Raw genomic sequence first — 27,231 nt, 5'->3', positions numbered from 1 at the left:
TCACTTAGTTTTAAAAATAACAACACTACAAATTGTTTTCCGAATTTTGGTCAGTTTGAAACCATAAATCAGAGGATTCATGATAGGAGGAATGACAAGAAACTCTATTGCTGCAAAGTTTTGAAGGGTCCAAGGCAACTCTTTCGAACCCAGTCGCATATTTATAATGTCCAAAAGCATTGTCACAGCAAAAGTAAATAATGAGACGAGATGTGGGACACATGTTTGCATGAACTTTGCCCTGTTTTCTATAGACCTGACACATGTTTTAATGATATACATATAGGACCAAACTATAAAAACACCGTGAAGAAAATAAATACTTAATGTAATATTTGCAGATATAGCATTGATTGTCGTTTGTGCCGGAAAACAAGCGAGTTGAACAATACTCCAGTTCACACAGAAGAGTCTGGAAATATACGGGCTGCATAACTTCAGTCTGGATGTTAGAAAGGTATTTACAGCCACAATGCAGAAAGTTGTTAACCAAGAAAAACATGCAAACCTAATGACTCTTTGCTTTGACATGATAGAGTGGTACTTCAGTGGCTGACATATGGCCACATATCTGTCATATGCCATGAGTGCAAGAATTGACAGTTCACCGCAGGCAAAAGAATAAACTACCTGAGTCTGAATAAGGCAACTGTAATATGAGATGAGATGAACATCAGAGAGGAGATCCCAGAGAAATTTGGGGTAGAAACCTGCTGTTCCATAAAGTGCATTGATGCAAAAGACACAGAGCAGAATATACATTGATTCATGGAGGTTGCTGTCCAAGATGATGATCACAATGAGAGAAACATTTAGCAGGCAAATGATGCAGTAACACAACAAACTGAGAAAAAAGAGAACAAACCTGTGACTGATTGTTTCATTGAAACCTGAAAGAAAAAACATTGTTATTACAGAAACATTATTCATTGTGATTGAGAGACCTAAATGTAGCCTAGTCTCTCACATCTGGTCTCTTTTCTTCACTCTTCTCTGTCTAGTTTTGTCTACAGCAACATGTGAGCTGGGATTTCAAACCAGTCAACCAATGATTTGGAATGAAGGCTCACAGCTTTGGAAAAATCACAGGGGATTTAATATGCTGCATATACTAAACATCTCCTTCTGAATTTGTAGGTTTGCTCACAAAGAAATGGATAGTGTGTTTCTATGATACTTTTATTTTATGGAGAGAAACAGAATATCAACCAAAAAAGGGGGGAAAAAACAACTTACATAAAAGTTATAAACTGATTTGCAAGTATTTGATCCCCAACAACCCAAAGAGAATTCCGGCTTCCACACATTGGCTGTGTGCGGCATTGCAGATTACAATCAATTACAGATACTCCTGATCTCAACTCATTATGTACATAAAGCATACCAGTCCACAGAATCAATTTCTCTTATTTGGATTTCTTCACCACTATGTTGAAGACCAAAGAGCTTACACAGCACACCATTGTTTTTCTTGTGACATTACCAATAAGTTTGATGTGTCACATGGCCCTCTTCTTATTGAAAAAACAAAAGTTGTATCCAAGATGGCCGACTTCTAAATGGCCACCATGGTCACCACCCATCTTGAGGAGTTTGCCCCCTCACATATACTAATGTGCCACAAACAGGACTTTAATATCACCAACCATTCCCATGTTATTACGGTGTATCTATATAAATGGCCCACCCTGTACAAATACTTTGCTACTCTTCTTAAATAGAATTTACCATTATCTACATCTTTTTACTTTTATTCCCTACATTTTAACACAAATATCTGTCTTTTCCACTCCTTACATTTTAAAACAGACTCATTGCTTTTGGTTTAACACATTTAATGAATATTTTTTTCTTTTTTTGCACACTGGACGCTGCACATGAACCTGAACAGTGATGAAGTAAAATATAAAAAAACCTTTCAACTAACCAGACTAGCTAAGAGTAATGACAGGACAGTTTTGGGTTTACATTTATTTTGAACTTCAAAAATACATTTAGTGCAAAAATCTTGGAAATGAAAATAATCTCAGATATGCACAAAATATTCCAACTTTGTAACTAATTAGACTAGGGGTGTTAATAAGGCTCGGGAGCCAAATTTGGCCCAGCAAAGTAAGAAAAAACAAGTTACAGAAAGCCTTAGAAAACTATACTAACTGTAAGTGTTACAGGCCTTCGATGGGCCTGTTTTGAAACTGTTTTTTAACAGAAAAGCAGAGACAGGAGACTTCAGTTGCGTTCGGTCTGCAGGCTCTTCCTCGTCTGGTTTATTAACAGAATTAAACAGTTACTTTTCATTCAGACACACATTTCTCTTTTAACAACAAAAACACATTCAATTAGGTCCAAAGCTCAAACCCTTTTGGTTACCTTGCACTCTCGCAAGAATAAACTTACAAAATAATCATTGTATGAGTGTCCTTATTTACAATAAATCTGTAACCAAATTCTACTGCTGTTCAGCATCAAAAGCATTTCTGTGCAGTAACATTAACACTGCAATTAACCTGCTTGTGTTGCCATTATACATTCTTTATATTATAACAGGTTCAAACAATATATTACGTTTGCAAACAATAAACAAAAATATTCTATCATTGCTCACAAACAGTTTACAATCATCCACAAACAGTATACATCAGACTATTTACACTTGACACATAAGAACTGGGTAGGTTCTAATCAACGGTAACTTCCAATAATGTCAGGATAAAAGAAGTGTCTAAGAGCTGCGTTTGTCACAAAATAAAACAGGTAATAAGACCAGCTGCCTATTTAGACTAGGAGTGAAATGGCGGCTTCCATTACAAATGGCGGTAAAGTTAGCTTTCTCTCAGTCGGTGAAAACACACTCTCTCACAACATTCGTGGTCTTTAACCAAAGACAGAAAAAGGTTTCTTGCCTTTATATGTACATTGCAGTGAGCAAACTTAAAGTACTAACCTGTTTTTTGAACAGAAAAGCAGAGACAGGAGACATCAGTTGCGTTCGGTCTGCAGGCTCTTCCTCGTCTGAGGCACAGAAGCGTTGCAACGACCTATTGCAGTCAGCGCTATCTCCCCCTTGTGGCAATGCCACGCAATTACATTGTCCACAACTCTAAATGAAAAGTGCCATACCACCATAAAATCAGGTCTTTTACATCAAAAACAATTCACAAAAAAATTATAATTGTGACCATACACTTGTGGACGTCACATAAGTGCTAAACTGAGCAGTGCAATGTGCATATGACCTGAATGATGGAACAGTGGGTTATTTCACAGTGTTCAGAGTAACAGCCTGCTCGAAGAAACTGTCTTTGTGCGGCTTGTTTTAGTAAACAGCGGTCTGCAGCGCCTCCTGAATGCAGCAGTTTGAACAGTTTGTGTCCTGGATGCGAGCGGTCTGCAGAGATTTCCTAACCCTGGACCTGTACAGGTCCTGGATGGAGGCAAGATCAGCACTGATGATCATCTCTGAAGATCTGATTGCCTGTTGCAGTCTGGCCCAGTGATTGATGTGGACAGGACATACTAGATCATAGGTGTCGAACTCCAGGCCTCAAGGGCCGGTGTCCTGCAAGTTTTAGATGTGTCCTTGATCCAACACAGCTGATTTAAATGGCTAAATTACATCCTCAACATGTCTTGAAGTTCTCCAGAGGCCTGGTAATGAACTAGTCATTTGATTCAGGTGTGTTGAAACAGGGTGAGATCTAAAACCTGCAGGACACCAGCCCTCGAGGCCTGGAGGTTGACACCTCTGGACTAGATGATGGCAGTGTGAAAGATGACCAGCAGCTCCTGGACAGGCTGAACTTCCTGAGTTTCCGCAGAAACTACAACCTTTGCTGGACCTTCTTCTGGAAAGAGTTTATATGTGAGGACCACTTCAGATCGTGTGGAAAGGTGGGTCCTAGGAATTTGAAGTAATCCACGGTAGGTACTTACCTGGATGATTGAGAATGCATCAAGACACGATAGGTACTGTATTGTTAAGTATCAGACCAATCAGACCTAAGGATCAGATCAATGATGGTGGCATCATCCACGGACATAAGGTGTTTCACAGATGGGACAAGAAAAGCAGGGAGAGAACACACCTGTGGGGGAGGCTGGTGAGGAGAGTGTGTTTGTGTGATGTGGTGCTCCTCGGCTGCTGCTGGGAAACGAGCTACCAGAATTTTTTTCTGCAATTTTACACATTTATTTTTTTTACTATTTAACAGATTTCCCATTATTTTTGACTTAACAAGTAATTTGCAAGTAATGTTTTAAGTAAAAAAACAAAAGAAAACTTTGATTTGCACTGTAAATGTGTTAAACTTCAACTTGCAACCATTCAAACAATAGAAAAGCTATTTAATTGTATGAGTGTTAAGAAAATACACTGTCCATCTAATACACTGTAAACATTGCAATAGTTAAATGCTTCTGGCACCGCTCTTTCTGCTCTGTAATATTCTTGTCAAGATTCTTGATATGTATTTATAATCGCCTCTGTTAATTCTTGATATTTATAATTGAGGGATTTGTATGTATTAGTGATATGTCTTAAATTTGTAAAATCTGTAGCATATTGCATTGTTTAAATAGTTTAGTCTGTTACTGTTACTGTCTTGGAGCAACTGTAACCCACATAATTTCCTTAGGGATTAATAAAATATTCTGAGTCTGATGTGTAGTCTCCACAGTAACTAGTCACTGACAAGTGCCTGTTTTTATGTTGTATGGTAATTAGGCAGATGACCATCAAAAATACATGTAGTGATTCCTAGATATCTAGGAAATGTAAATCATCCGAGAAATGCAGATAAATAATAAAACTTCATATCTGCTCACATCAATAGACGTGTTTTCAGAAAAACATGTTAAAAGTTAAACTTTTTTTTTCTTGTTTTTCAGTGGCTGTCAAACAACAGGTCTGACATTTAGCTGTGTTTGAAATTATTATCTGATCGAATAAAATGAAAATCACTTTGTTTTTGAAATAACAACACTATAAATTGTTTTCCGAATTTTGGTCAGTTTGAAACCATAAATAAGAGGATTCATGATAGGAGGAATGACAAGAAACTCTATTGCTACAAAGTTTTGAAGGTTCTGAGGCAACTCTTTCGAACCCAGTCGCATATTTATAATGTCCAAAAGCATTGTCACAACAAAAGTAAATAATGAGACGAGATGTGGGACACATGTTTGCATGAACTTTGCCCTGTTTTCTATAGACTTTACACATGTTTGAATGATATACATATAGGACCAAACTATAGAAACACCGTGAAGAAAATAAATACTTAATGTAATATTTGCAGATATAGCACTGATTGTAGTTTGTGCTGGAAAACAAGCGAGTTGAACAATACTCCAGTTCACACAGAAGAGTCTGGAAATATACGGGCTGCATAACTTCAGTCTGGATGTTAGAAAGGTATTTACAGCCACAATGCAGAAAGTTGTGAACCAAGAAAAACATACAAACCTAATGACTCTTTGCTTTGACATGATAGAGTGGTACTTCAGTGGCTGACATATGGCCACATATCTGTCATATGCCATGAGTACAAGAATCGACAGGTCGCCGCAGACAAAAGAATAAATCACCTGAGTCTGAATAAGGCAACTGTAATATGAGATGAGATGAACATCAGAGAGGAGATCCCAGAGAAATTTGGGGTAGAAACCTGCTGTTCCATAAAGTGCATTGATGCAAAAGACACAGAGCAGAATATACATTGATTCATGGAGGTTGCTGTCCAAGATGATGATCACAATGAGAGAAACATTTAGCAGGCAAATGATGCAGTAACACAACAAACTGAGAAAAAAGAGAACAAACCTGTGACTGATTGTTTCATTGAAACCTGAAAGAAAAAACATTGTTATTACAGAAATATTATTCATTGTGATTGAGAGACCTAAGTGTAGCCTAGTCTCTCACTGTATCTGGTCTCTGTTCTCCTCTCTCCTCTATCTAGTACAGATAACAGCAACATGTGAGCTGAGATTTCAAACCAGCCAATCAATGATCTGGAATGAAAGCTCACAGCTTTGGAAAAATCCCAGGGAATTTAATACGTATTATGTACTAAACACATAATAAAACAAACCTGCAGGTTCTTGAAAAAGAAATATTAAATAGTTTTAAAACTTTATTCAAAAATATGCTTCTTTATGATACTGTTAGGAATTTATTACATTTATGCCAATTAAACATAATTGTCCAGGGCTTGTTGTGGTTTTCTTCTGTTTTTCATTTGTAGTCTTTTGTAGTCCAGTCAGATCATTGTTGCTTCAGTGATAATGATCAGGCTCTCTGACGTTTGCTAAACTCACTAGTAAGACAGTAAGATGTTCTTGTGAATGTTGCTTTGTCTTTGCCTCTTAGTAACTCTGTGGAAAAAAGAATTGTTTGCACCTGTTACCTGTTACTTACCTGATACTCTGCTGCCTGCTCACTCTCTACCTTTCCTATTCCACAATGGAAAGATTCCATCCCAGGTACCTCTCCAATTTTCTGCAGTGTGATGTAACCTTATCGTTGCACCACGATCACCCCCATTTTCCTCCAGCCCAAAAAAGAGTAAATCAAAGGGGTTTTTTTTGCATAAAACCATGGTCTCAGAGATCAGGTTGTAAATTCTGAGTTGCTGCAGGAACCACAACCTCTGCTGGGCCTTCTTCTGGATAGAGTCTATATGTGGGGACCACTTCAGATCGCGTGGAAAGGTGGGTCCTAGGAATCTGAAGTGATCCACAGTAAGTACTCTATGTTTAAGGATAGTGAGGGCGGGTCTCTCTGAAGGTTCACTGTCATCTCCACAGTCGGCTCCGGGTGGTTCTGACTGCAACAACGGAACAGCTGGTCCACCTCCTGTCTGTATGTGGACTCGTCTTCATTGTGGATCAGACCAATGATTACCAGTTTGCAAATCATGCGAACAGATCCACAGAAGATGCCATCAACGTAGCTCTCCACTCTGTGCTGAGCCACCTGGAGCAGCGGCAAAGCTACGTCCGAATGTTCTTCGTGGGTGTTCTCAGAATCTCATCTCTACTTTGTGGTTCTGTTGGCTTCATCAGGTGATGGCCTCCAGCTCGCTTTGGAATGGTTCAGAGCTGAGTGTGAAGCAGTGGGAATTAGAATCAGCACCTCCAAATCTGAGGCCATGGTCCTCAGCCGGAAAAGGTGCCCACTTCAGGTCAGGGACAAGTTCCTGCCCCAAGTTTAAGTATCTCGGGGTCTTGTTCACGAGTGACAGTAGATGGGAGCGGGAGATTGACAGACGGATTGGTGCTGCGGCTGCAGTGAAATGGACGCTATACCAGTCTGTTGTGGTGAAGAGAGAGCTGATTGTAAAAGTGAAGCTCTCAATTTACCGGTCGATCTATGCCCCTACCCTCACCTATGGTCACGAGCTGTGGGTAGTGACCGAAAGAACGAGATTGCGGATACAAGCGGCAGAAATGGGCTTCCTCTGAAGGGTGGCTGGCCCCTCCCTTAGAGATAGGGTGAGATGTTCAGCCTTCCGGGAGGAGCTCAGAGTACAGCCACTGCTCCTCCACATTGAATGGAGCCAGTTGAGGTTGTTCGGGCATCCTGGGCGCCTCCTGAATGAGGTGTTTTGGGCATGTCCCACCAGGATGAGGCCCCAGGGCAGACCTGGAACACGCTAGAGAGATTTTATCTCTCAGCTGGCCTGGGAACACCTTGGTGTTCCCCCAGACAAATGGGAGGAGGTGGCTGAGGAGAGGGAGGTCTGGGCTTCTCTGCTAGGGCTGCTGCCCCCGTGACCCGGCCCCGGATAAGCAGATGGATGGATGCTCTTTGTGGATTACAGCTCAGCTTTCTATACAATCATCCCGGATATCCTCTTCACCAAACTGGTCACTCTTGACCTTGGACTTTCTCAGCAACCTGCCCCAGACTGTAAGAGTTGGCCCCCATCTCTCCTTCACTCTCATGCTGAGCACTGGCTTCTCGCTGGATCGTCAAACTACCTAGCGCCTTCTAGATTCCCTGCCCGTCTTCCCTACCATCTGGATTTCTGTGGATGTGTGTGAGCAAGCGTGAGCATTTTGGAGTGGACTTTCTGAGTGAGTTGTGAATTAAGTTGAAGAGGAGCGTGTGTACACCTGCCTTGGACCTTCCCTTCGGACCCCCCTCCACTCCCTGGAGCCCCGTGTTATCTGTCTCACTGTATATATGTATATATTCTCACTTGGTGCCACATTGTAAATAAACCCTCACCTTCTCTCTAAACTTCAGAGTCCTGCGAGTGAGTCCTCTGCCTAATAATCTGTGACAATTCTATTCTATCTAAGCACTTTGAATCACCTTGTTGTTGAATTGCGCTATATAAATAAAGTTGCCTTGCCTTGCCTTGCCTCTATCAGTTTAGAGGATTAAGAACAGCAGGGAGAGAATACACCTATTTGGGAGGCCTTTGCTGGTAGTTTGTGTGTGGGATGTGGTGCTTCTTGGCCTCACCTGCTGTTGGGAAATGAGCTACCAGATTTATATATATATATATATATATATATTATATTTTTTTTGCAATTGTACACATTTATTTCTTACTATTTAACAGATTTTTCTTTTTACTTAATACAGTAAAAAGAAACATTTTGTCATGTACAAAAACTGATTTGCACTGTAAATGTTCAGCTTCAACTTTCAATCCTTTAAACAATATAAAAGCCATTAAATTGTACAAGTGTTAAGTAAAAACAGACTTTCATGTTTGATTAAGCAGAAATTCTAAAACTGGTTCAGTTGCTAAAACCTCTGACTGTTTCAATAATTGTTAAAGAAAAAGAGGATAAAACTGAGAAAACTACTAAAACTGCTTCACATACATGTGGTTGTGGATCAGATTTATAAGACAGCATAATATCAAAATAGATTGACACTCTGATAGTGCTGCCACATCTAAAACAGTTTGTCTTTTAATCCTTTTCACATGCGCAGTCTCCACGGTGCCTGTTATTTCCTTAAACAGTAATGAGAAGAAAGACTGTGAAATTTACAGCCTTTCTACATATGAGTGTTTTATGATAATTAGGCAGGTGACCATCAAAAATACATTTAGTGCAAAGATATCTACGAAATGTAAATCATCTGGGAAATGCAGATAAATAATAAAACTTCATATCCGCTCACATCAATAGACACAAATAAAACACAAATTTCAGTAAAAATTAAATGTTTTTTTGGACTTGTTTTAAAATGGATGTCAAACAACAGATGTGACACTTAGCTGTGTGTGAAACTATTTTCTGATCGAATAAAACAAAAATTAGTTCTTTTTAAAATAACAACACTATAAAATCTTTTTCGAATTTTGGTCAGTTTGAAACCGTATATCAGAGGATTCATGATAGGAGGAATGACAAGAAACTCTATTGCTATAAAGTTTTGAAGGGTCCGAGGCAACTCTTTCGAACCCAGTCGCATATTTATAACATCAGTAAGTATTGCCACAGCAAAAGTAAATAATGAGATGAGATGTGGGACACATGTTTGCATGAACTTTGCCCTGTTTTCTATAGACTTTACACATGTTTGAATGATATACATATAGGACCAAACTATAAAAACACCATGAAGCAAATAAATAATTATTGCAATATTTGCAGATATAGCATTGATTGTAGTTTGTGCTGGAAAACAAGCGAGTTGAACAATACTCCAGTTCACACAGAAGAGTCTGGAAATATACGAGCTGCATAACTTCAGTCTGGATGTTAGAAAAATATTTACAGCTATAATGCAGAAAGTTGTGAACCAAGAAAAACATGCAAACCTAATGACTCTTTGCTTTGACAAGATAGAGTGGTACTTCAGCGGCTGACATATGGCCACATATCTGTCATATGCCATGAGTGCAAGAATCGACAGGTCGCCGCAGGCAAAAGAATAAATCACCTGATTCTGAATAAGGCAACCGTAATATGAGATGAGATGAACATCAGAGAGGAGATCCCAGAGAAATCTGGGAAAGAAACCTGCTGTTCCATAAAGTGCATTCATGCAAAAGACACAGAGCAGAATATACATTGATTCATGGAGGTTGCTGTCCAAGATGATGATCACAATGAGAGAAACATTTAGCAGGCAAATGATGCAGTAACACAACAAACTGAGAAAAAAGAGAACAAACCTGTGACTGATTGTTTCATTGAAACCTGAAAGAAAAAACATTGTTATCACAGAAACATTATTCATTGTGATTGAGAGACCTAAGTGTAGCCTAGTCTCTCACTGTATCTGGTCTCTGTTCTCCTCTCTCCTCTATCTAGTACAGATAACAGCAACATGTGAGCTGAGATTTCAAACCAGCCAATCAATGATCTGGAATGAAAGCTCACAGCTTTGGAAAAATCCCAGGGGATTTAATATGTATCACATACTAAACACATAATAAAACAAACCTGTAGGTTCTTGAAAAAGAAATATTAAATATTTTAAAAACTTTATTAAAAAATATGCTTTCTTCATAATACTGTTAGGAATTTATTACATTTATGCCAATTAAACATAATTGTCCAGGGCTTGTTGTGGTTTTCTTCTGTTTTTCGTTTGTAGTCTTTCGTAGTCCAGTCAGATCATTGTTGCTTCAGTGATAATGATCAGGCTCTCTGACGTTTGCTAAACTCACTAGTAAGACAGTAAGATGTTCTTGTGAATGTTGCTTTGTCTTTGCCTCTTAGTAACTCTGTGGAAAACAGAATTGTTTGCACCTGTTACCTGTTACTTACCTGATACTCTACTGCCTGCTCACTCTCTACCTTTCCTATTCCACAATGGAAAGATTCCATCCCAGGTACCTCTCCAATTTTCTGCAGTGTGATGTAACCTTATCGTTGCACCACGATCACCCCCATTTTCCTCCAGCCCAAAAAAGAGTAAATCAAAGGGTTTTTTTTTGCATAAAACCATGGTCTCAGAGATCAGGTTGTAAATTCTGAGTTGCTGCAGGAACCACAACCTCTGCTGGGCCTTCTTCTGGATAGAGTCTATATGTGGGGACCACTTCAGATCGCGTGGAAAGGTGGGTCCTAGGAATCTGCGACAACGGAACAGCTGGTCCACCTCCTGTCTGTATGTGGACTCGTCTTCATTGTGGATCAGACCAATGATTACCAGTTTGCAAATCATGCGAACAGATCCACAGAAGATGCCTTCAACGTAGCTCTCCACTCTGTGCTGAGCCACCTGGAGCAGCGGCAAAGCTACGTCCCAGTGCTCTTCGTGGGTGTTCTCAGAATCTCATCTCTACTTTGTGGTTCTGTTGGCTTCATCAGGTGATGGCCTCCAGCTCGCTTTGGAATGGTTCAGAGCTGAGTGTGAAGCAGTGGGAATTAGAATCAGCACCTCCAAATCTGAGGCCATGGTCCTCAGCCGGAAAAGGTGCCCACTTCAGGTCAGGGACAAGTTCCTGCCCCAAGTTTAAGTATCTCGGGGTCTTGTTCACGAGTGACAGTAGATGGGAGCGGGAGATTGACAGACGGATTGGTGCTGCGGCTGCAGTGAAATGGACGCTATACCAGTCTGTTGTGGTGAAGAGAGAGCTGAGCGTAAAAGCGAAGCTCTCAATTTACCGGTCGATCTACGCCCCTACGAGCTGTGGGTAGTGACCGAAAGAACGAGATTGCGGATAGAAGCGGCAGAAATGGGCTTCCTCTGAAGGGTGGCTGGCCCCTCCCTTAGAAATAGGGTGAGAAGTTCAGCCTTCTGGGAGGAGCTCAGAGTACAGCCACTGCTCCTCCACATTGAATGGAGCCAGTTGAGGTTGTTCGGGCATCCTGGGCGCCTCCTGAATGAGGTGTTTCGGGCATGTCCCACCAGGAGGAGGCCTTCCCTTCGGACCCCCCTCCACTCGCTGAAGCCCCGTGTTATCTGTCTCACTGTATATATGTATATATTCTCACTTGGTGCCACATTGTAAATAAACCCTCATCTTCTCTCTAAACTTCAGAGTCCTGCGAGTGAGTCCTCTGCCTAATAATCTGTGACAGAACGATCCAGCCACCATGGACTCAGCAGATTCTGACCCTATTCAATGGGCTCTCCTCACTCAGGAAGCCCTGCTGGAGCGGCACGAGAAGATGCTCCACCATATCAATAAAGAGCTCTCCGCCCTCACACAGGCTCTCGCCCAGCGCACACCCCTGGTAAGCCCACCCTCTCCGAGCGTAAATCCATCTCCGAGTGTAAGTCCCATTCCATCTCCGAGTCCCCAGGCCGCTGCTACAACCCCCGACCCTCCTGCTGCCTGGCTAGAAGCCCCGGGGAGGACGATGCCAAGTCCCGAGCTGTTTATAGGTGAGCTGGAGAAATGTTCGGGTTTTCTTGCCCAAGTCTCCCTGTTTTTCCACCAGCAGAACAAAACGTATGCCAGCAACAATGCCCGGATTGCTTTCTTTGTTCAGCTGCTACGAGACCGCGCGCTCCAGTGGGCTCAGGCATTACTGAAAACCCTGCCGAATATCTCCTACCCCGAGTTCCTGTCTGAATTCAAAGGCGTGTTTGAAATGGACGGCGGGCCTTCTGCTGCTGCACAGCGTCTTCTAAATCTAAAACAAGGTAAATGCACTATGGCTGACTTCTCAATTGACTTTCTCGCTGTAGAGACCGAGTGGAGAGAAGAGGCAGTAAAGGAGGTTCTGCTCAACAAAATTGCGGAGGATTTGAAACATGAGCTCAAGATGAGAAAATGACCATCATCTCTCAGCTCTTTAATGACCCTGTGCATTCACGTTGACGAGCGTCTGCGAATGCGCTGCGGGATGTGACACTCAGTTTCCCAGAGTGCTCCGCTCAGTGTTGGGAATGTTGCCGGATGTGCTACTTCACCACAACAGCTGGACACGATGGATGTGAGCCCCGGCGAGGCGGAGCCGATGCAGATCGGACACGCCCGGCTTACGCCAGCGGAGAGGCAGCGCCGTTTCATGGCCGGTGAGTGTTTATACTGCGGCCGTCACGGACATTTCATTGCCGTTTGCCCCACGTGGGCAAAAGGACGTGCCCGCCAGTAAAAACGGGGGTACTGGTGGGCGAAATAAACATCTCACATTCCCCTCCTCATCTTTTGTTGCCAGCTAAGCTCACTGCTCACACCGCCACTCACTCACTCAAGGCTTTGATAGACTCAGGGGCAGAACAGAGTTTTATTGATGCATCACTTGCTAAGAAACTGGGCTTAACTATTGAACCTCTGCCTCGTGCTCTTCGAGCCTCATCTCTGAATGGATAGCGTTTGCCTGATGTCACCCATGTTACTGAACCTGTCACCCTGTGTTTGTCTGGAAATCACACTGAATTAATCAGTTTGTTTGTTTTCAAAGCCCCACTGACGCCTCTGGTTCTTGGCTATCCCTGGCTGTTGCAACATAATCCACTGATTGATTGGCAGGCTGGCTGTGTGTCTAGATGGGGGGAGGGATGCCATATGACATGCTTAAAATCCACCATTGCATCCGTCGGCACCCCTGCGTCACCCCCACAGATTCCTCCGGATCTAACGGCAGTTCCTTCAGTGTACCATGAACGAGCGGAGGTGTTTAGTAAGGATCGCGCTCGTTCTCTTCCCCCACACTGGCCTTATGATTGTGCCATTGACTTGTTACCAGGAGCTCCGCTGCCTACTAGCCGACTCTATAGCCTATCACAGCCAGAAAGAGAAGCCATGGAGGAGTACATTACTGACTCACTGGCTGCGGGAATCATTCGGCCATCTACTTCTCCCTTGGCAGCAGGATTTTTCTTCGTGGACAAGAAAGATAAGTCCCTCCGGCCGTGCATTGACTATCAGGGCTTGAATGCAATCACTGTCAAGAATAAATACCCGCTGCCCCTGCTGATCTCAGCGTTTGAGCCACTCCACGGGATGAAGATATTCAGTAAACTTGACTTCCGGAGTGCTTACCATTTGGTTCGCATTAGGGAAGGGGATGAGTGGACGACGGCCTTCAACACCCACCTGGGACATTTTGAACGTCTCGTCATGCCTTTTGGATTAACAAATGTCCCGGCAGTCTTCCAAGTTCTGGTGAATGACATCCTCAGAGACTTCATCAACCACTTTGTTTTCGTCTACCTAGACGATATACTCATCTTCTACAGGTCAGTGTCAGAGCATGAAAGACATGTCAAACTGGTATTACAAAGATTGTTGCAAAACTGCCTTTTTGTCAAAGCAGATAAGTGTGAGTTTCATGTAAACACTGTTTCTTTCCTTGGATTCATAATTGAGCAGGGGAACTTGAGGCCGGACCCTGGAAAGGTCAGAGCGGTTTTGGAGTGGCCCACACCCCCAAACCGCAAACAGCTTCAACATATTTTGGGGTTTGCAAATTTCTATCATCATTTCATCTGTGACTTCAGCAAAATTGTCTCACCTCTTACTTACCTCACTTCCCCCAAGGTTCTGTTCCAGTGGGGGCAGGCAGCCACGGAGGCGTTCAATCATCTGAAACAACGTTTTGCCTCCGCCCCCATCCTCTCCCAGCCGGATCTCAACCAACCCTTCATTGCACTGGCTGGAGGGAACGGCACAGCCTTTCATTGTGTGGACCGACCACAAGAACCTCGCCTACCTTCAGGCACCAAAACGCCTCAACAAGCCAGGTGGGCGCTTTTCTTCACCCGTTTCAATTTCTCCATTACTTACAGACCCGGGTCCCGAAATGTCAAACCAGATGCTTTATCATGTCAGTTTTCATCCTCTGAGGGGGATCAGGAGGAGGCGTCAATCTTGCCTCCGGGCTGTGTCATAGGAGGCCTCACTTGGGAGATTGAGTCGATGGTGCGGCAGGCCCAGCGTACCGAACCTGATCCGGGGACAGGACCCCCGGGGCGGCTCTACGTCCCTTCGTCCATACGATCCCAGGTGCTCCAATGGGCCCACACAGTAAGATTTTCATGTCACCCTGGAATCTAACGCACCATCGCCTTTCTGGAACGCTCTTTCTGGTGGCTGTCTTTAGCCCAGGATGCCCGAGAATATGTTAAAGCCTGTACCACCTGCACCCAAAAGAAGTCACAAAACACTCCCCTGGCAGGCTTACTTCATCCACTCCCTACCCCGGGTCGACCCTGATCACACATTGCCCTCGACTTCGTTACTGGACTTCCACCTTCGGCAGGTAACACAGTAATTCATTCTATTGTTGATCACTTCTCTAAAGCAGCACATTTTGTAGCATTACCTAAGCTTCCCACAGCTCTTGAGACTGCCCAGCTGCTGACCAACCACGTATTTCGCCTTCATGGAATTCCTTCTGACATCGTCTCCGATCGTGGGCCGCAGTTCACGTCCAAGGTATGGAAAGAATTCTGCTCATCCATTGGTGCCCAGGTCAGTCTCTCTTCAGGTTACCACCCCCAAACCAATGGGAAGACGGAGAGGCTGAATCAGGAACTGGAAACAGCCCTGAGATGCGTGGCCTCAACTAACCAAAACACCTGGTGCTCGCATCTAGCCTGTATTGAGTATGCTCACAACAGCCACACCTCCTCCGCCACTGGAGTGTCGCCTTTCGAGGCCTCCCTTGGATATCAGCTGCCCCTTCATCTCGTTCCTTCTGTGCAGCACCACCTCCGCAGATGTCGGCGAGTCTGGCGAGCTACCCGTGCCGCCCTCCTTCGAACCAAGGAACAGAATCAACAGCTAGCCGATCGTCAGAGGACGCCCGCACTCACCTACACACCAGGGCAAAAGGTATGGCTCTCCATGAGATTCTTCCCTGTCCGCACTGAGTCTAAGAAACTTGAACCCAGCTTCATTGGACCCTTTACCGTCAAGGCTATAATTAACCCAGTCTCGGTCCGGTTACAGCTCCCACGTAGCATGCGTACCCACAATGTGTTCCATGTATCTCAGTGGAAGCCACACCTGTCCAGTCCTCTGTGCCCTCCTTCCAGGCCCCCACCACCCGCCCGGCTTATTGATGGCCAGCCCGCGTATTCTATCATGGACTCACGGCGCCGTGGAAGGGGAGTTCAGTATCTGGTGGACTGGGAGGGCTATGGGCCGGAGGAAGGCTCTTGGGTCCCTAGGTCATCTATCCTTCACCCAGGTATGGTCCGGGATTTCCATCACGCTCATCCGGACAAGCCTGGTGGGTCGCCTAGAGGCTCCCGTTGAGGGGGAGGTACTGTCATGGTTCTCAAGATCTGGAGAGGTTGTGGTGTGTGTTTTTTGTCTTCGCCTTTCCCACCAGGGCGGAACTGGATCTTGATTCCCCGCCTCTGAACACGCCCTGAACACACACCTGTGGCTCATTCACACTGATCCTGGCAGACTACTTAAGATGGCAAGAAAGGTTGCTTCCTCGCTGGATCGTCACACTACCTAGCGCGTTCTACATTCCCTGCCGTCTGGATTTCTGTGGATGTGTGTGAGTGAGCGTGAGCATTTTGGAGTGGACTTTCTGAGTGAGTTGTGAATTAAGTTGAAGAGGAGCGTGTGTACACCTGCCTTGGACCTTCCCTTCGGACCCCCCTCCACTCCCTGGAGCCCCATGTTATCTGTCTCACTGTATATATGTATATATTCTCACTTGGTGCCACATTGTAAATAAACCCTCACCTTCTCTCTAAACTTCAGAGTCCTGCGAGTGAGTCCTCTGCCTAATAATCTGTGACAATTCTATTCTATCAGTTTAGAGGGTTAAGAACACACCTATTTTTTTTATTGCAATTGTACACATTCATTTCTCACTATTTAACAGATTTTTCTTTTTACTTAAGACAGTAAAAAGAAACATTTTGTCATGTAGAAAAACTGATTTGCACTGTAAATGTTCAGCTTCAACTTTCAATCCTTTAAACAATATAAAAGCCATTAAATTGTACAAGTGTTAAGTAAAAACAGACTTTCATGTTTGATTAAGCAGAAATTCTAAAACTGGTTCAGTTGCTAAAACCTCTGACTGTTTCAATAATTGTTAAAGAAAAAGAGGATAAAACTGAGAAAACTACTAAAACTGCTTCACATACATGTGGTTGTGGATCAGATTTATAAGACAGCATAATATCAAAATAGATTGACACTCTGATAGTGCTGCCACATCTAAAACAGTTTGTCTTTTAATCCTTTTCACATGCGCAGTCTCCACGGTGCCTGTTATTTCCTTAAACAGTAATGAGAAGAAAGACTGTGAAATTTACAGCCTTTCTACATATGAGTGTTTTATGATAATTAGGCAGGTGACCATCAAAAATACATTTAGTGCAAAGATATCTACGAAATGTAAATCATCTGGGAAATGCAGATAAATAATAAAACTTCATATCCGCTCACATCAATAGACACAAATAAAACACAAATTTCAGTAAAAATTAAATGTTTTTTTGGACTTGTTTTAAAATGGATGTCAAACAACAGATGTGACACTTAGCTGTGTGTGAAACTATTTTCTGATCGAATAAAACAAAAATTAGTTCTTTTTAAAATAACAACACTATAAAATCTTTTTCGAATTTTGGTCAGTTTGAAACCGTATATCAGAGGATTCATGATAGGAGGAATGACAAGAAACTCTATTGCTATAAAGTTTTGAAGGGTCCGAGGCAACTCTTTCGAACCCAGTCGCATATTTATAACATCAGTAAGTATTGCCACAGCAAAAGTAAATAATGAGATGAGATGTGGGACACATGTTTGCATGAACTTTGCCCTGTTTTCTATAGACTTTACACATGTTTGAATGATATACATATAGGACCAAACTATAAAAACACCATGAAGCAAATAAATAATTATTGCAATATTTGCAGATATAGCATTGATTGTAGTTTGTGCTGGAAAACAAGCGAGTTGAACAATACTCCAGTTCACACAGAAGAGTCTGGAAATATACGAGCTGCATAACTTCAATCTAAATGTTAGAAAGGCATTCACAGCCATAATGCAGAAGGTTGTTAACCACAAAAAACATGCAAACCTAATGACTCTTTGCTTTGACATGATAGAGTGGTACTTCAGTGGCTGACATATGGCCACATATCTGTCATATGCCATGAGTGCAAGAATGGACAGTTCACCACAGACAAAAGAATAAACTACCTGAGTCTGAATAAGGCAACCGTAATATGAGATGAGATGAACATCAGAGAGGAGATCCCAGAGAAATTTGGGGTAGAAACCTGCTGTTCCATAAAGTGCATTCATGCAAAAGACACAGAGCAGAATATACATTGATTCATGGAGGTTGCTGTCCAAGATGATGATCACAATGAGAGAAACATTTAGCAGGCAAATGATGCAGTAACACAACAAACTGAGAAAAAAGAGAACAAACCTGTGACTGATTGTTTCATTGAAACCTGAAAGAAAAAACATTGTTATCACAGAAACATTATTCATTGTGATTGAGAGATCTAAGTGAAGCCTAGTCTCTCACTGTATCTGGTCTCTGTTCTCCTCTCTCCTCTATCTAGTACAGATAACAGCAACATGTGAGCTGAGATTTCAAACCAGCCAATCAATGATCTTGAAATGAAAGCTCACAGCTTTGGAAAAATCCCAGGGGATTTAATATGTATCACGTACTAAACACATAATAAAACAAACCTGTAGGTTCTTGAAAAAGAAGTATTAAATAGTTTTTAAAACTTTATTAAAAAAATGCTTTCTTCATAATACTGTTAGGAATTTATTACATTTATGCCAATTAAACATAATTGTCCAGGGCTTGTTGTGGTTTTCTTCTGTTTTTCGTTTGTAGTCTTTCGTAGTCCAGTCAGATCATTGTTGCTTCAGTGATAATGATCAGGCTCTCTGACGTTTGCTAAACTCACTAGTAAGACAGTAAGATGTCCTTGTGAATGTTGCTTTGTCTTTGCCTCTTAGTAACTCTGTGGAAAAAAGAATTGTTTGCACCTGTTACCTGTTACTTACCTGATACTCTGCTGCCTGCTCGCCCTCCACATTTCCTATTCCACAATGGAAAGATTCCATCCCAGGCACTCCCTCCTTTGTCCATTCTGGAAAAGTGATCCAAACTCCTCAAAGCAGAACTCCAGTCATGAAGCCTCAAGAACCCAGCTATTTCTACAATTTTCTGCAGTGTGATGTAACCTTATCCTTGCACCACGATCACCCCTTTTCTCCAGCCTAGGACGTTCAAAGTTCTGACATCCATACTGGTTGGCTTTTGTATGGCTTCAAACTCCTCCAGTGCATGATGATACTCATCCTCTGATGAAGCCAACAGGACAAAATCATTTGCAAAAAGCAGGGACACAAGAGTGCGGTTCAAAACTTCAAAACTCTGTCAGGGACATTTGGTTCTACAAGGATCTTGTAAATTCCATGCAAGTACCTCTTACTCACCTGGAATATTTCAAATGGTATCCCTTTGTCTACAAAACACATGTTGACTGGTTGGTCAGTCACCCATGAAACCTCCAATAGTTTCATAAGAATGGAGACCTGGTCCAATGTTTCGTAGACTTTTGTAGAATCTACACAGTTGAATTCTTCTTTCCAGCAGTGTGATACTGTTTGGTCCCCCTTTTTAAAAACTGGAACTACTACCTCAGAACAACTAAGGAAGACTTCCTCTCCTCAAAAGAGAAGAGAAGCAAAACGAAGGAAGCCAAGAGAGCCAAGTCGGAAAGAACCAGAAGGATCAGCCTTGCAGTGAGTCCCACAATGATTGATTGGAAATTTTTTCACATTTCCTAAATTTTTGTTGATAAGCTTCCAGGACAAGCTCCTATGTTTGTAACACACTTTTCTTTACAATTTCATAATTAAACAACCGACAAACTGGTACACACCTCCTGGGCTTTACCGACCAGTTTACGGTGTAATAAAAGCAGCCAAAACTCCTTGGGACAACTTGCATTTGTTGAAATATGAACCAATTTTTTCTTCACGAAATGGAGGGACTAGTTGAATGTGCTTTGTTATGTCATAACCTATAGAAATAGTGGTGGATGTGCTGGGATGACCAGACACAGGCATGGAAACAACACGTGAGCTTTTCTCTAAGTCCAGGGCCATAACACGAGATGCGTAGCTTGCACCTCAAGTTGTTTAGTGTGGGCCTCCACCTCTCTTACACAAAGGGTTAAGCAGAGATCCTCAGTGGACATATCTGTTTGAGGGTCCCCAGCTGCATCATTCAATAGAAGGCACTTAGGTAGAAAGAGCATAGAAAAGTGCCTCTGCGAATATGTGTAAATGGATGAATGTGGCAAGTTGTGTAAAGCGCTTTGAGTGCTCAGACTAGAAAAGTGCTATGTAAGAACCAATCCATTTACCATCAGCCTGCACACTAGCAGGGAGCATGTCAGTTGCCTCCGGCACTTTGGCATCCGGTCCCAGCTTAGTCCTGTCTAGGGGTCAGGTCATAGCAGGAATGAGGCACCTACCCGCAACACCCAAGCAGCCACAGGAGACAATCTTCTGTCACTACATGGTGTTTATTTATAGAAAGGAAAGAAACAACAACAACACAGGACAATCAGCACTTCAGGGTGAGCCGAGGCCAAAATAGTAAACAAATAGACAAAATAATAAACTCGGGGAAGCAAGTAAACCTCTGTCACAGGCAGATCTCCAGGTACCGCAAAAACAAGTATATATGACAACGGCTATAACACTATGCATTTATGGTATACTCTGAAATAAATATTTTTCATTACGATTTACGATTGTCCCCCTTTGTTCTTCAGACACTTTAAATGATCTTGCATATATATAAAACTGGTCAGAAAATCCAGTAAAATCACCGAAAACTTGTACAGGTAAATCTGAACAAGCAGAACAAAGATGATATCAGGTTTTTCCTCTTTTATTTCACTTATGAACATAAAATGTCAGTGAAGTTTCCACACAGAGTGCATTTTGTAATGGGTGTTAATCATTTGCCTTAGACGAATTCTCTGAGATATATAATTTGTAAATTACATGTAAAAATAAATAAATGTATTTTTTAGTGCCAAAAAACTTGAAGTATAAAAAGATTTAAGGCACAAAAAGCAACTTCCTATCACTCAACAGAGTGTCATGATGATGCAACAGTTCAAGTGACCATTCACAATACATTAAGCATCACCTAATAATTTAACATTAATGCTTTAAAAACTCTATATGTGGCTTGACTATTTGCTCAAGATAGTGCATTTACATGGTTTAGTGATTTTTTTTTTAAAAATGTAAAAAAACAAAAAAAGATATAAGTAACTTCTAAAACTCAAAGGGGCTTTACTAGCATATAGTAAGGTCAGGAGTCACCGAAATATAAAAAACATGACAGTACAGATTCTTTTCTTAATTTTGGTCAATTTGAAGCCATAAATAAGAGGATTCATAATAGGAGGAATGACAAGAAACTCAATTGTCACAAAGTTTTGAAGGGTTTGAGGTAAAACTATTGAACCAAATCGGATATTCAAAACATCGAAAAGTATAGTCACAAGAAAAGTGAGTAGGGAAACTAAATGTGGGACACATGTTTGCATGAACTTTGCCCTCTTTTCTGTAGACTTTACACATGTTTTAATGAGGTAAACGTAGGACCACACAATAAACAAACCGTGGAATACATAAACAGTTATTGTAATATATGCAACTATGCTGTTAACGATAGTTTCAGCTCGTGAACAAGCAAGTGTAACAATAAGTGAGTTCACACAGAAGAGTCTGGAAATGTACGAGCTGCATAACTTCAGCCTGGATGTTAGAAAAGTATTTACAGCTACAATGCAAAAAGGTGTGAACCAAGAAAAACATGCAACCTTTATGACTCTTTGCTTTGACATGATAGAGTGGTACTTTAGTGGCTGACATATGGCCACATATCTGTCAAATGCCATGAGAGTAAGAATCGAAACGTCGATGCAGGCAAAAGAATAAACCACATGAGCCTGAATAAGACAACCAGAGTATGAGATAACATGAACAGGAGAGAGGAGATCCCAGAGAAATTTAGGGTAAAAACCTGCTGTTCCATAAAGTGCATTCATGCAAAAAACACAGAGCAGAATATACATAGGTTCATGGAGGTCTTTGTCCAAGATGATGATCACAGTAAGAGCAAGATTTAGCAGGAAAATGATGCAATAACACAGCAAACTGAGAAAGAAGAGAACAAATCTGTGATTCACTGTTTCATTGAAACCTGAAAGAAAAAAGATTGTTATTACAGAAACATTATTCATCATGACCGGGAGACTGAACTCTGTCCCTCACAAGCTCTGAACTCTCCTTTTCTCTCTACTGTTGACTAAAGCGTCATTTCTAAACAGCCAATCAATGATCTGGAATCAAAGCTCTCTGCTTTTGAAAACCACTGGAGATTCAGCCATGTTGCTATGTACAAAACACAAAATAAAACAAAATAGAAAAAATAAACAAGAATGAACAATTTTCATCATGAACTAAAATAGCATTCACGTGTCACCTGTTTTCCAATAGGCTGGCCAGTCACACAAGCGAAAACGAACCCACAGCATTAAAGAAAAAAATGAACAGTTGGTAAAAACAACCAGTGAAGTCTGGCAAGCCTGGAAAGAGGCCCTGGGGCAGATCCAGGTTCCAGGATCCAGATCTGTGTCTCTCGGTTGTCCTGAGGGATATCATTCAGGAGTAGTGGGAATCTTACACTTTTTAATCCCCATGCAACCATGCTGAAAGCTTGGTATGCATTGCTGGCAGTAAGACACTTTTTCTCTGTAAGAGTTCTGCTCTGGCTATTCTGTTCATAACTTTAATGGACAGAATATCTGCAAATACTACCAAAGTTACATAGGGTTTCCAATTTGGTGGCCTCAGGATCATCTCTCTGTATTTTGCAGATTTGTGGTTCTTTTGGCTTCATTGGTAGATTGACAGAATGGTGCAGGGTTGGCAGCAGTGAACTGTAGTGAGCAGTGTACCGGTCTGTTGTGGTAAAGGGAGAGATGAGTGTGAAGGCAAAGCTGTTGATTTACTAGTTGTCAGACGTTCCTGCCCTCATCTCTTGGTGGTGAAGCAAACAATGTGTGAAGGAGTATTAGGGCCACATAAAGTAAAAAGTATTATTTTTCTATTTATTATTGATCATTTTGAGAAAAAAAGCTGAACTTTTGAATAGACTTGTAGTCAAGACCGCCTAAACCAAGACTAAGACCAGAGGGTATCGAGACCAAGACAAGACCAAGACCAAGACAGACCGAGTCAAGACCAAGACAAAGTCGAGACGAGACCAAGACCGAGACAAAAAAGTCTTTAAACTGCAGCCAGATGCTGGTTCGTTTACGGGTGTCAGGCATATTTATGTGTTTTTGCGATGCACTCGCACAGCCCTCCTCACCGCTGTCTACTGTCTCACTCACTTACTGAAAGGACAGACGCATGCTCCACTTGACTGTCCCGTCTCTCACCCTCTCTGATTTTCACATAATGATATTATTCCATATCATCGCATGTGATTGGCCACAATATGGAGGGATGGGAGCATAGCTGAACCACTGTGTGAGAGCTGAGCAGCAAAAGGAAATTAAGTGAGGAGCCGGCTCTCGCTCAATAGGAGTCGACTCTTCTGATTCACTACAAAGCACTCTCTAAGCACGACTCTAATGGTGCGTTGACACCGAACGTGAGAGACGCGACCAGAGCGTCAGGTTTACATGTAAAGTCAATGGAGGAGCGCGATGAAGCGCGACTGGGGGTCCCGCGAAAATTCAGAAGCAGATTTGCGTCGCGAAAACGTGTCAGCCGTGCGAGCAAGTAGTGCGAATAAAAACATGCGCGGCAGTTTGTGTGTTGCATTTTGTGCATTTGCGCGTATCGCGTCTACCGCTTGAGTTGGAAAAATCTGAACTCCAGCATCAAGTCGCGCCGCAACAACCAATCAGGAGCCTGGTGACGTGATGCTCTGACCTAGTTCAGAGGGGCAGGGTCCAGCCAAAGCCCTTCATTCTTCATTCAATATGGAGGAAAGGCTCATCAACGCCGTAGCAAACCACCCGGAGCTGTACGACACTAGCTGCTTTCTCTACCGAGAATTTTAATATTACTTCAAATAAATTTTTTGTAATGACTAATGTCTCAGTTCTACTACACAGCAAATATTGGCACACAACTTGACACATGTAGAATTTATTTCATATTATACTAATGAAAAAATATACTACTATATAGGAACATAGTGAAGACCAATTATTTAAGAGAATAAAGAGAGGTTAGTTTATTTTGGAGGCAAGCTCCATTTATTAAGAAAATTTTTAAAAAAAAGAAGAAAAAAGACAGGAACGCTCTTTAGAGGTTTGTGGGTGGCTCTTAAAAGAGCCGTTGTGGGGAAGTCACTGGGACTTCAAATGACCGTGTATTAGCACAGGTATCAATAAAGGACTACCATATTAAACACTTTTACTAACCGCAGGCAGATGGACAGGCGCTCTGCAGGTGGGATTGAGCGCCTGTAGTTGGTGTTTAGGCGGGCGATGCTTGGACCGACGCGGGACAGCAGCTCCTCAAACTGGGCGAGGGAAAGACGGTGGTACCGCTGAAAGCGGCTGTCATCCAGACGCAGCTCCTGGAGCAAGTGGTGAAACTCACCAAACTGCTTACGCTTCTGGAGGACCTGATGGACCCAGGTACAGTGAGGACGTCCTTTACACCGCTGCTCTGCTCTCCACAGTAAATAGAGAAGGGAGACGCTCTCTTCAAACGCTAGATCGACAGCTGCCATCTTGCACACATACCGTCTGGCACTACTTCCTCCCACATTTCCGCTTCACTGTAATTTTGAAGCGCGACCAATTCGTGTTGGTCGCGCGTCAAGGTGCGAATGTGCACGCAACCAGCTAGGGGCATCTGGCGCTTTTTGGTCGCGTCTATTGCATTCGGTGTGAACGCACCGTTAGAGCTGATGCTTTTGCGCATGACACATTATCGAACGTTACATTGTGTGTCATGCATACTGTTCACTCCAAATCTCCCGACCACTATGTCGATCTGAGACAGCAAGACCGAGACAGCGAGACCAAGACAAGACAAAGACCACGTAAAAGTGGTCTCGAGACCGGTCTCGAGACATCCAACTCTACTTTTGAGAATAAAGTCATAATTGTATTTTGAGAAAAAAGTTGAAATTTGCAGACAAACTGCAATGTTTGCTATACCCTTTACAAAATGTCTTTTTTAGATGAGTTAGTGAACCAAATTGATCCGCCGTCTTGTGATACAACATACATCATCTTTACTGGAACATAAAGGTTCACCTCAGTTTTGCCAAAAAACAACTTGATGATCCCCCAAGACTCTTGGGAAAATACTCTGTGGACTGACGAGACAAAACTTGTGGTGTGAGAGTAACACAGCATTACGGAAAAGGAATATCATATGAACAGTAAAATATGGTGGTTGTAGTGTGATGGCCTAGGTCTGTTTTGCTGCCTCAGGACCTGGAAGACTTGCTGTGGTAAATGGAACCATGAATTCTGCAGTCTACCAAAACATCCTGAAGGATAATGTCCGGCCATCTGTTCGTACCTCAAGCTGAAGTGCACTTGGGTTCTGCAGCAGGACAATGATCCAAAACACACCAGCAAGTCCACCTCTGAATGGCTTAAAAAGCATACTGAATACTTTGGAGTGGCCTAGTCAAAGTGCTGACCTGAATCCGATGTGCTGTGGCATGACCTTAAAAAGACGGTTTGTGGTCGAAAACCCTCCAACATGGCTGAATAACAACAATTCTGCCAAGATGAGCTGGCCAAAATTCCTCCACGATGCTGTAAAAGAGTCATTGCCAGTCATCGCACATGCTTGATTGCAGTTGGTGCTGCTAAAAGTCAATCAACCGGTTATTAGGTTTAGAGGGTATAGAATGACCACTCGGTAGCTTTTCTTATAATGCTGCTTTATTGAACATATGTTCAGCATCAGTTATAATGGCACAACAACGGGTGCGACAGCTAGGAGTAAAACTGCCACTAGGCAACCCTGCCGCAAAGCATATTGGATGGCGTAAAGCTGCAATGCCCACCAGCTCAACACAGGCACTAACATAACCCAGTATATGACAGAGGGAAATCAATTTCTGACATAGGGCCATGCAAGTTTGGACATTTTTTCCCCTTAATATTGAACACCTTTATTTAGAGACTGCATTTTGTGTTTATTTGTGTTATTTTTGCCTATCATTTAAACTTGTTTGATGATCTCAAATATTTAAGTGTGACCAAAAAATAGGAAATCAGGAAGGGGGCAAACACTTTTTCACACCACTGTATATATAATTTTTTTTCCCTGTGGCCCTAATACCTGTTGTGCTCAAACAGAAAATCTCAAAGTAACTTACAACGTACCCAGAAGCCCTCCTTAACCCTACACCATAACTTTCAACCTAATCTTACCTGATGAGCATCTCCCAAAAAACTACAAGTCGGGTCGGCTCAGCCTACAAGTCTTATTTGTGTGGAAGGTTATAGTGTAGGATTAGGTGGGGTTTCCGGTTATGTTCTAAGTTATGATGCAGATTCACTACCGAAGCACAATTCAGGTATTAGAGAGAAGGTGTGGAGTGTGATCATCCTGGAGATAAAGCCAGTATTCCTCTACATCAAAAGTAGTCAGCTGAGATGGCTACTTTTGATCTCTCTGTCTCCTGCCCCTTCTCTCTCTCTGTTGCTGTCTCTCCCTCGGGATGAAGCCGAGGAGGTTTCTCCTTTAACTCATTCCCTCCTTTGCCTTCTTTGGAGCATGTTACATGGACTTTTAACAAGTTTTGTTACCATTTGAGATGGTTTTGGTTGGGTTTTAAGTGACAGCAGGTAGGCTGCATGTTCTGTTCTTCTTCTTCTTCTTCTGTCTTGTCAGTTAAGATAATAAGTAATATAGTAGCTCATCCACACCCTTGTTTGGAGTGTGGCTATTCATTTTCAGTTGGAGGCAGAAATTAGTTGTAGCTAGTTGCGAAAGTATATATATATATGTGTGTGTGTGTGTGTGTGTGTGTGTGTGTGTGTGTGTGTGTATATATATATATACACATATACAAAACTATAACACAAGGTGAAAATGTAAATGGCATAAGTCCAGACATAATATAGAAGGGCTTTTTAGAAGTACATTAGTGTATTGCAAATTGATTGGAAAAAATGTAAATAATAAAATAATAGTAATCTTTTTACACAAAGCATTGCCTATGATGCACAGATGGTTGTGGTAGATGGGAGCCGGCCTTCAGAAGGATGTTTTAGAAGTTGGCTGTTGTGCTTGCATCCTACTGTAAGATGAC

General features: G+C 42.2%; 5 protein-coding genes across 5 annotated transcripts; all 5 read right to left on the bottom strand.

The window, feature by feature from the left end:
• LOC134645757 (olfactory receptor 5F1-like) lies at positions 1 to 930 on the bottom strand. The gene has a single exon (XM_063499329.1). It carries the CDS (start codon positions 928 to 930, stop codon positions 1 to 3), a length of 930 nt encoding a protein of 309 aa, XP_063355399.1.
• A 4,026-nt stretch (positions 931 to 4,956) lies between these two features.
• On the bottom strand, positions 4,957 to 5,886 carry LOC134645795 (olfactory receptor 10T2-like). Its single transcript, XM_063499388.2, has one exon. The coding sequence runs from the start codon at positions 5,884 to 5,886 to the stop codon at positions 4,957 to 4,959; it is 930 nt and encodes a 309-aa protein (XP_063355458.1).
• A 3,352-nt stretch (positions 5,887 to 9,238) lies between these two features.
• LOC134646389 (olfactory receptor 52D1-like) lies at positions 9,239 to 10,210 on the bottom strand. The gene has a single exon (XM_063500273.1). It carries the CDS (start codon positions 10,208 to 10,210, stop codon positions 9,239 to 9,241), a length of 972 nt encoding a protein of 323 aa, XP_063356343.1.
• A 7,177-nt stretch (positions 10,211 to 17,387) lies between these two features.
• Positions 17,388 to 18,359, bottom strand: LOC134646386 (olfactory receptor 2K2-like). Its single transcript, XM_063500268.2, has one exon. The coding sequence runs from the start codon at positions 18,357 to 18,359 to the stop codon at positions 17,388 to 17,390; it is 972 nt and encodes a 323-aa protein (XP_063356338.1).
• A 2,876-nt stretch (positions 18,360 to 21,235) lies between these two features.
• Positions 21,236 to 22,168, bottom strand: LOC134645739 (olfactory receptor 5F1-like). The gene has a single exon (XM_063499307.1). The coding sequence runs from the start codon at positions 22,166 to 22,168 to the stop codon at positions 21,236 to 21,238; it is 933 nt and encodes a 310-aa protein (XP_063355377.1).
• Positions 22,169 to 27,231: the final 5,063 nt, after the last annotated feature.

The sequence above is a fragment of the Pelmatolapia mariae genome, linkage group LG16_19 (genome assembly GCF_036321145.2).
Source record: "Pelmatolapia mariae isolate MD_Pm_ZW linkage group LG16_19, Pm_UMD_F_2, whole genome shotgun sequence".
In the NCBI taxonomy this organism is placed as follows: domain Eukaryota; kingdom Metazoa; phylum Chordata; class Actinopteri; order Cichliformes; family Cichlidae; genus Pelmatolapia; species Pelmatolapia mariae.
Note: the sequence above shows the minus strand (reverse complement) of the source record. Positions and strands in the feature narration are given on the sequence as shown.

Coding starts and splice junctions, on each gene's coding strand:
- LOC134645757 (XM_063499329.1), bottom strand. CDS start 930: ATGAATAATGTTTCTGTAATAACAATGTTTTTTCTTTCAGGTTTCAAT.
- LOC134645739 (XM_063499307.1), bottom strand. CDS start 22,168: ATGATGAATAATGTTTCTGTAATAACAATCTTTTTTCTTTCAGGTTTC.
- LOC134645795 (XM_063499388.2), bottom strand. CDS start 5,886: ATGAATAATATTTCTGTAATAACAATGTTTTTTCTTTCAGGTTTCAAT.
- LOC134646389 (XM_063500273.1), bottom strand. CDS start 10,210: ATGAATAATGTTTCTGTGATAACAATGTTTTTTCTTTCAGGTTTCAAT.
- LOC134646386 (XM_063500268.2), bottom strand. CDS start 18,359: ATGAATAATGTTTCTGTGATAACAATGTTTTTTCTTTCAGGTTTCAAT.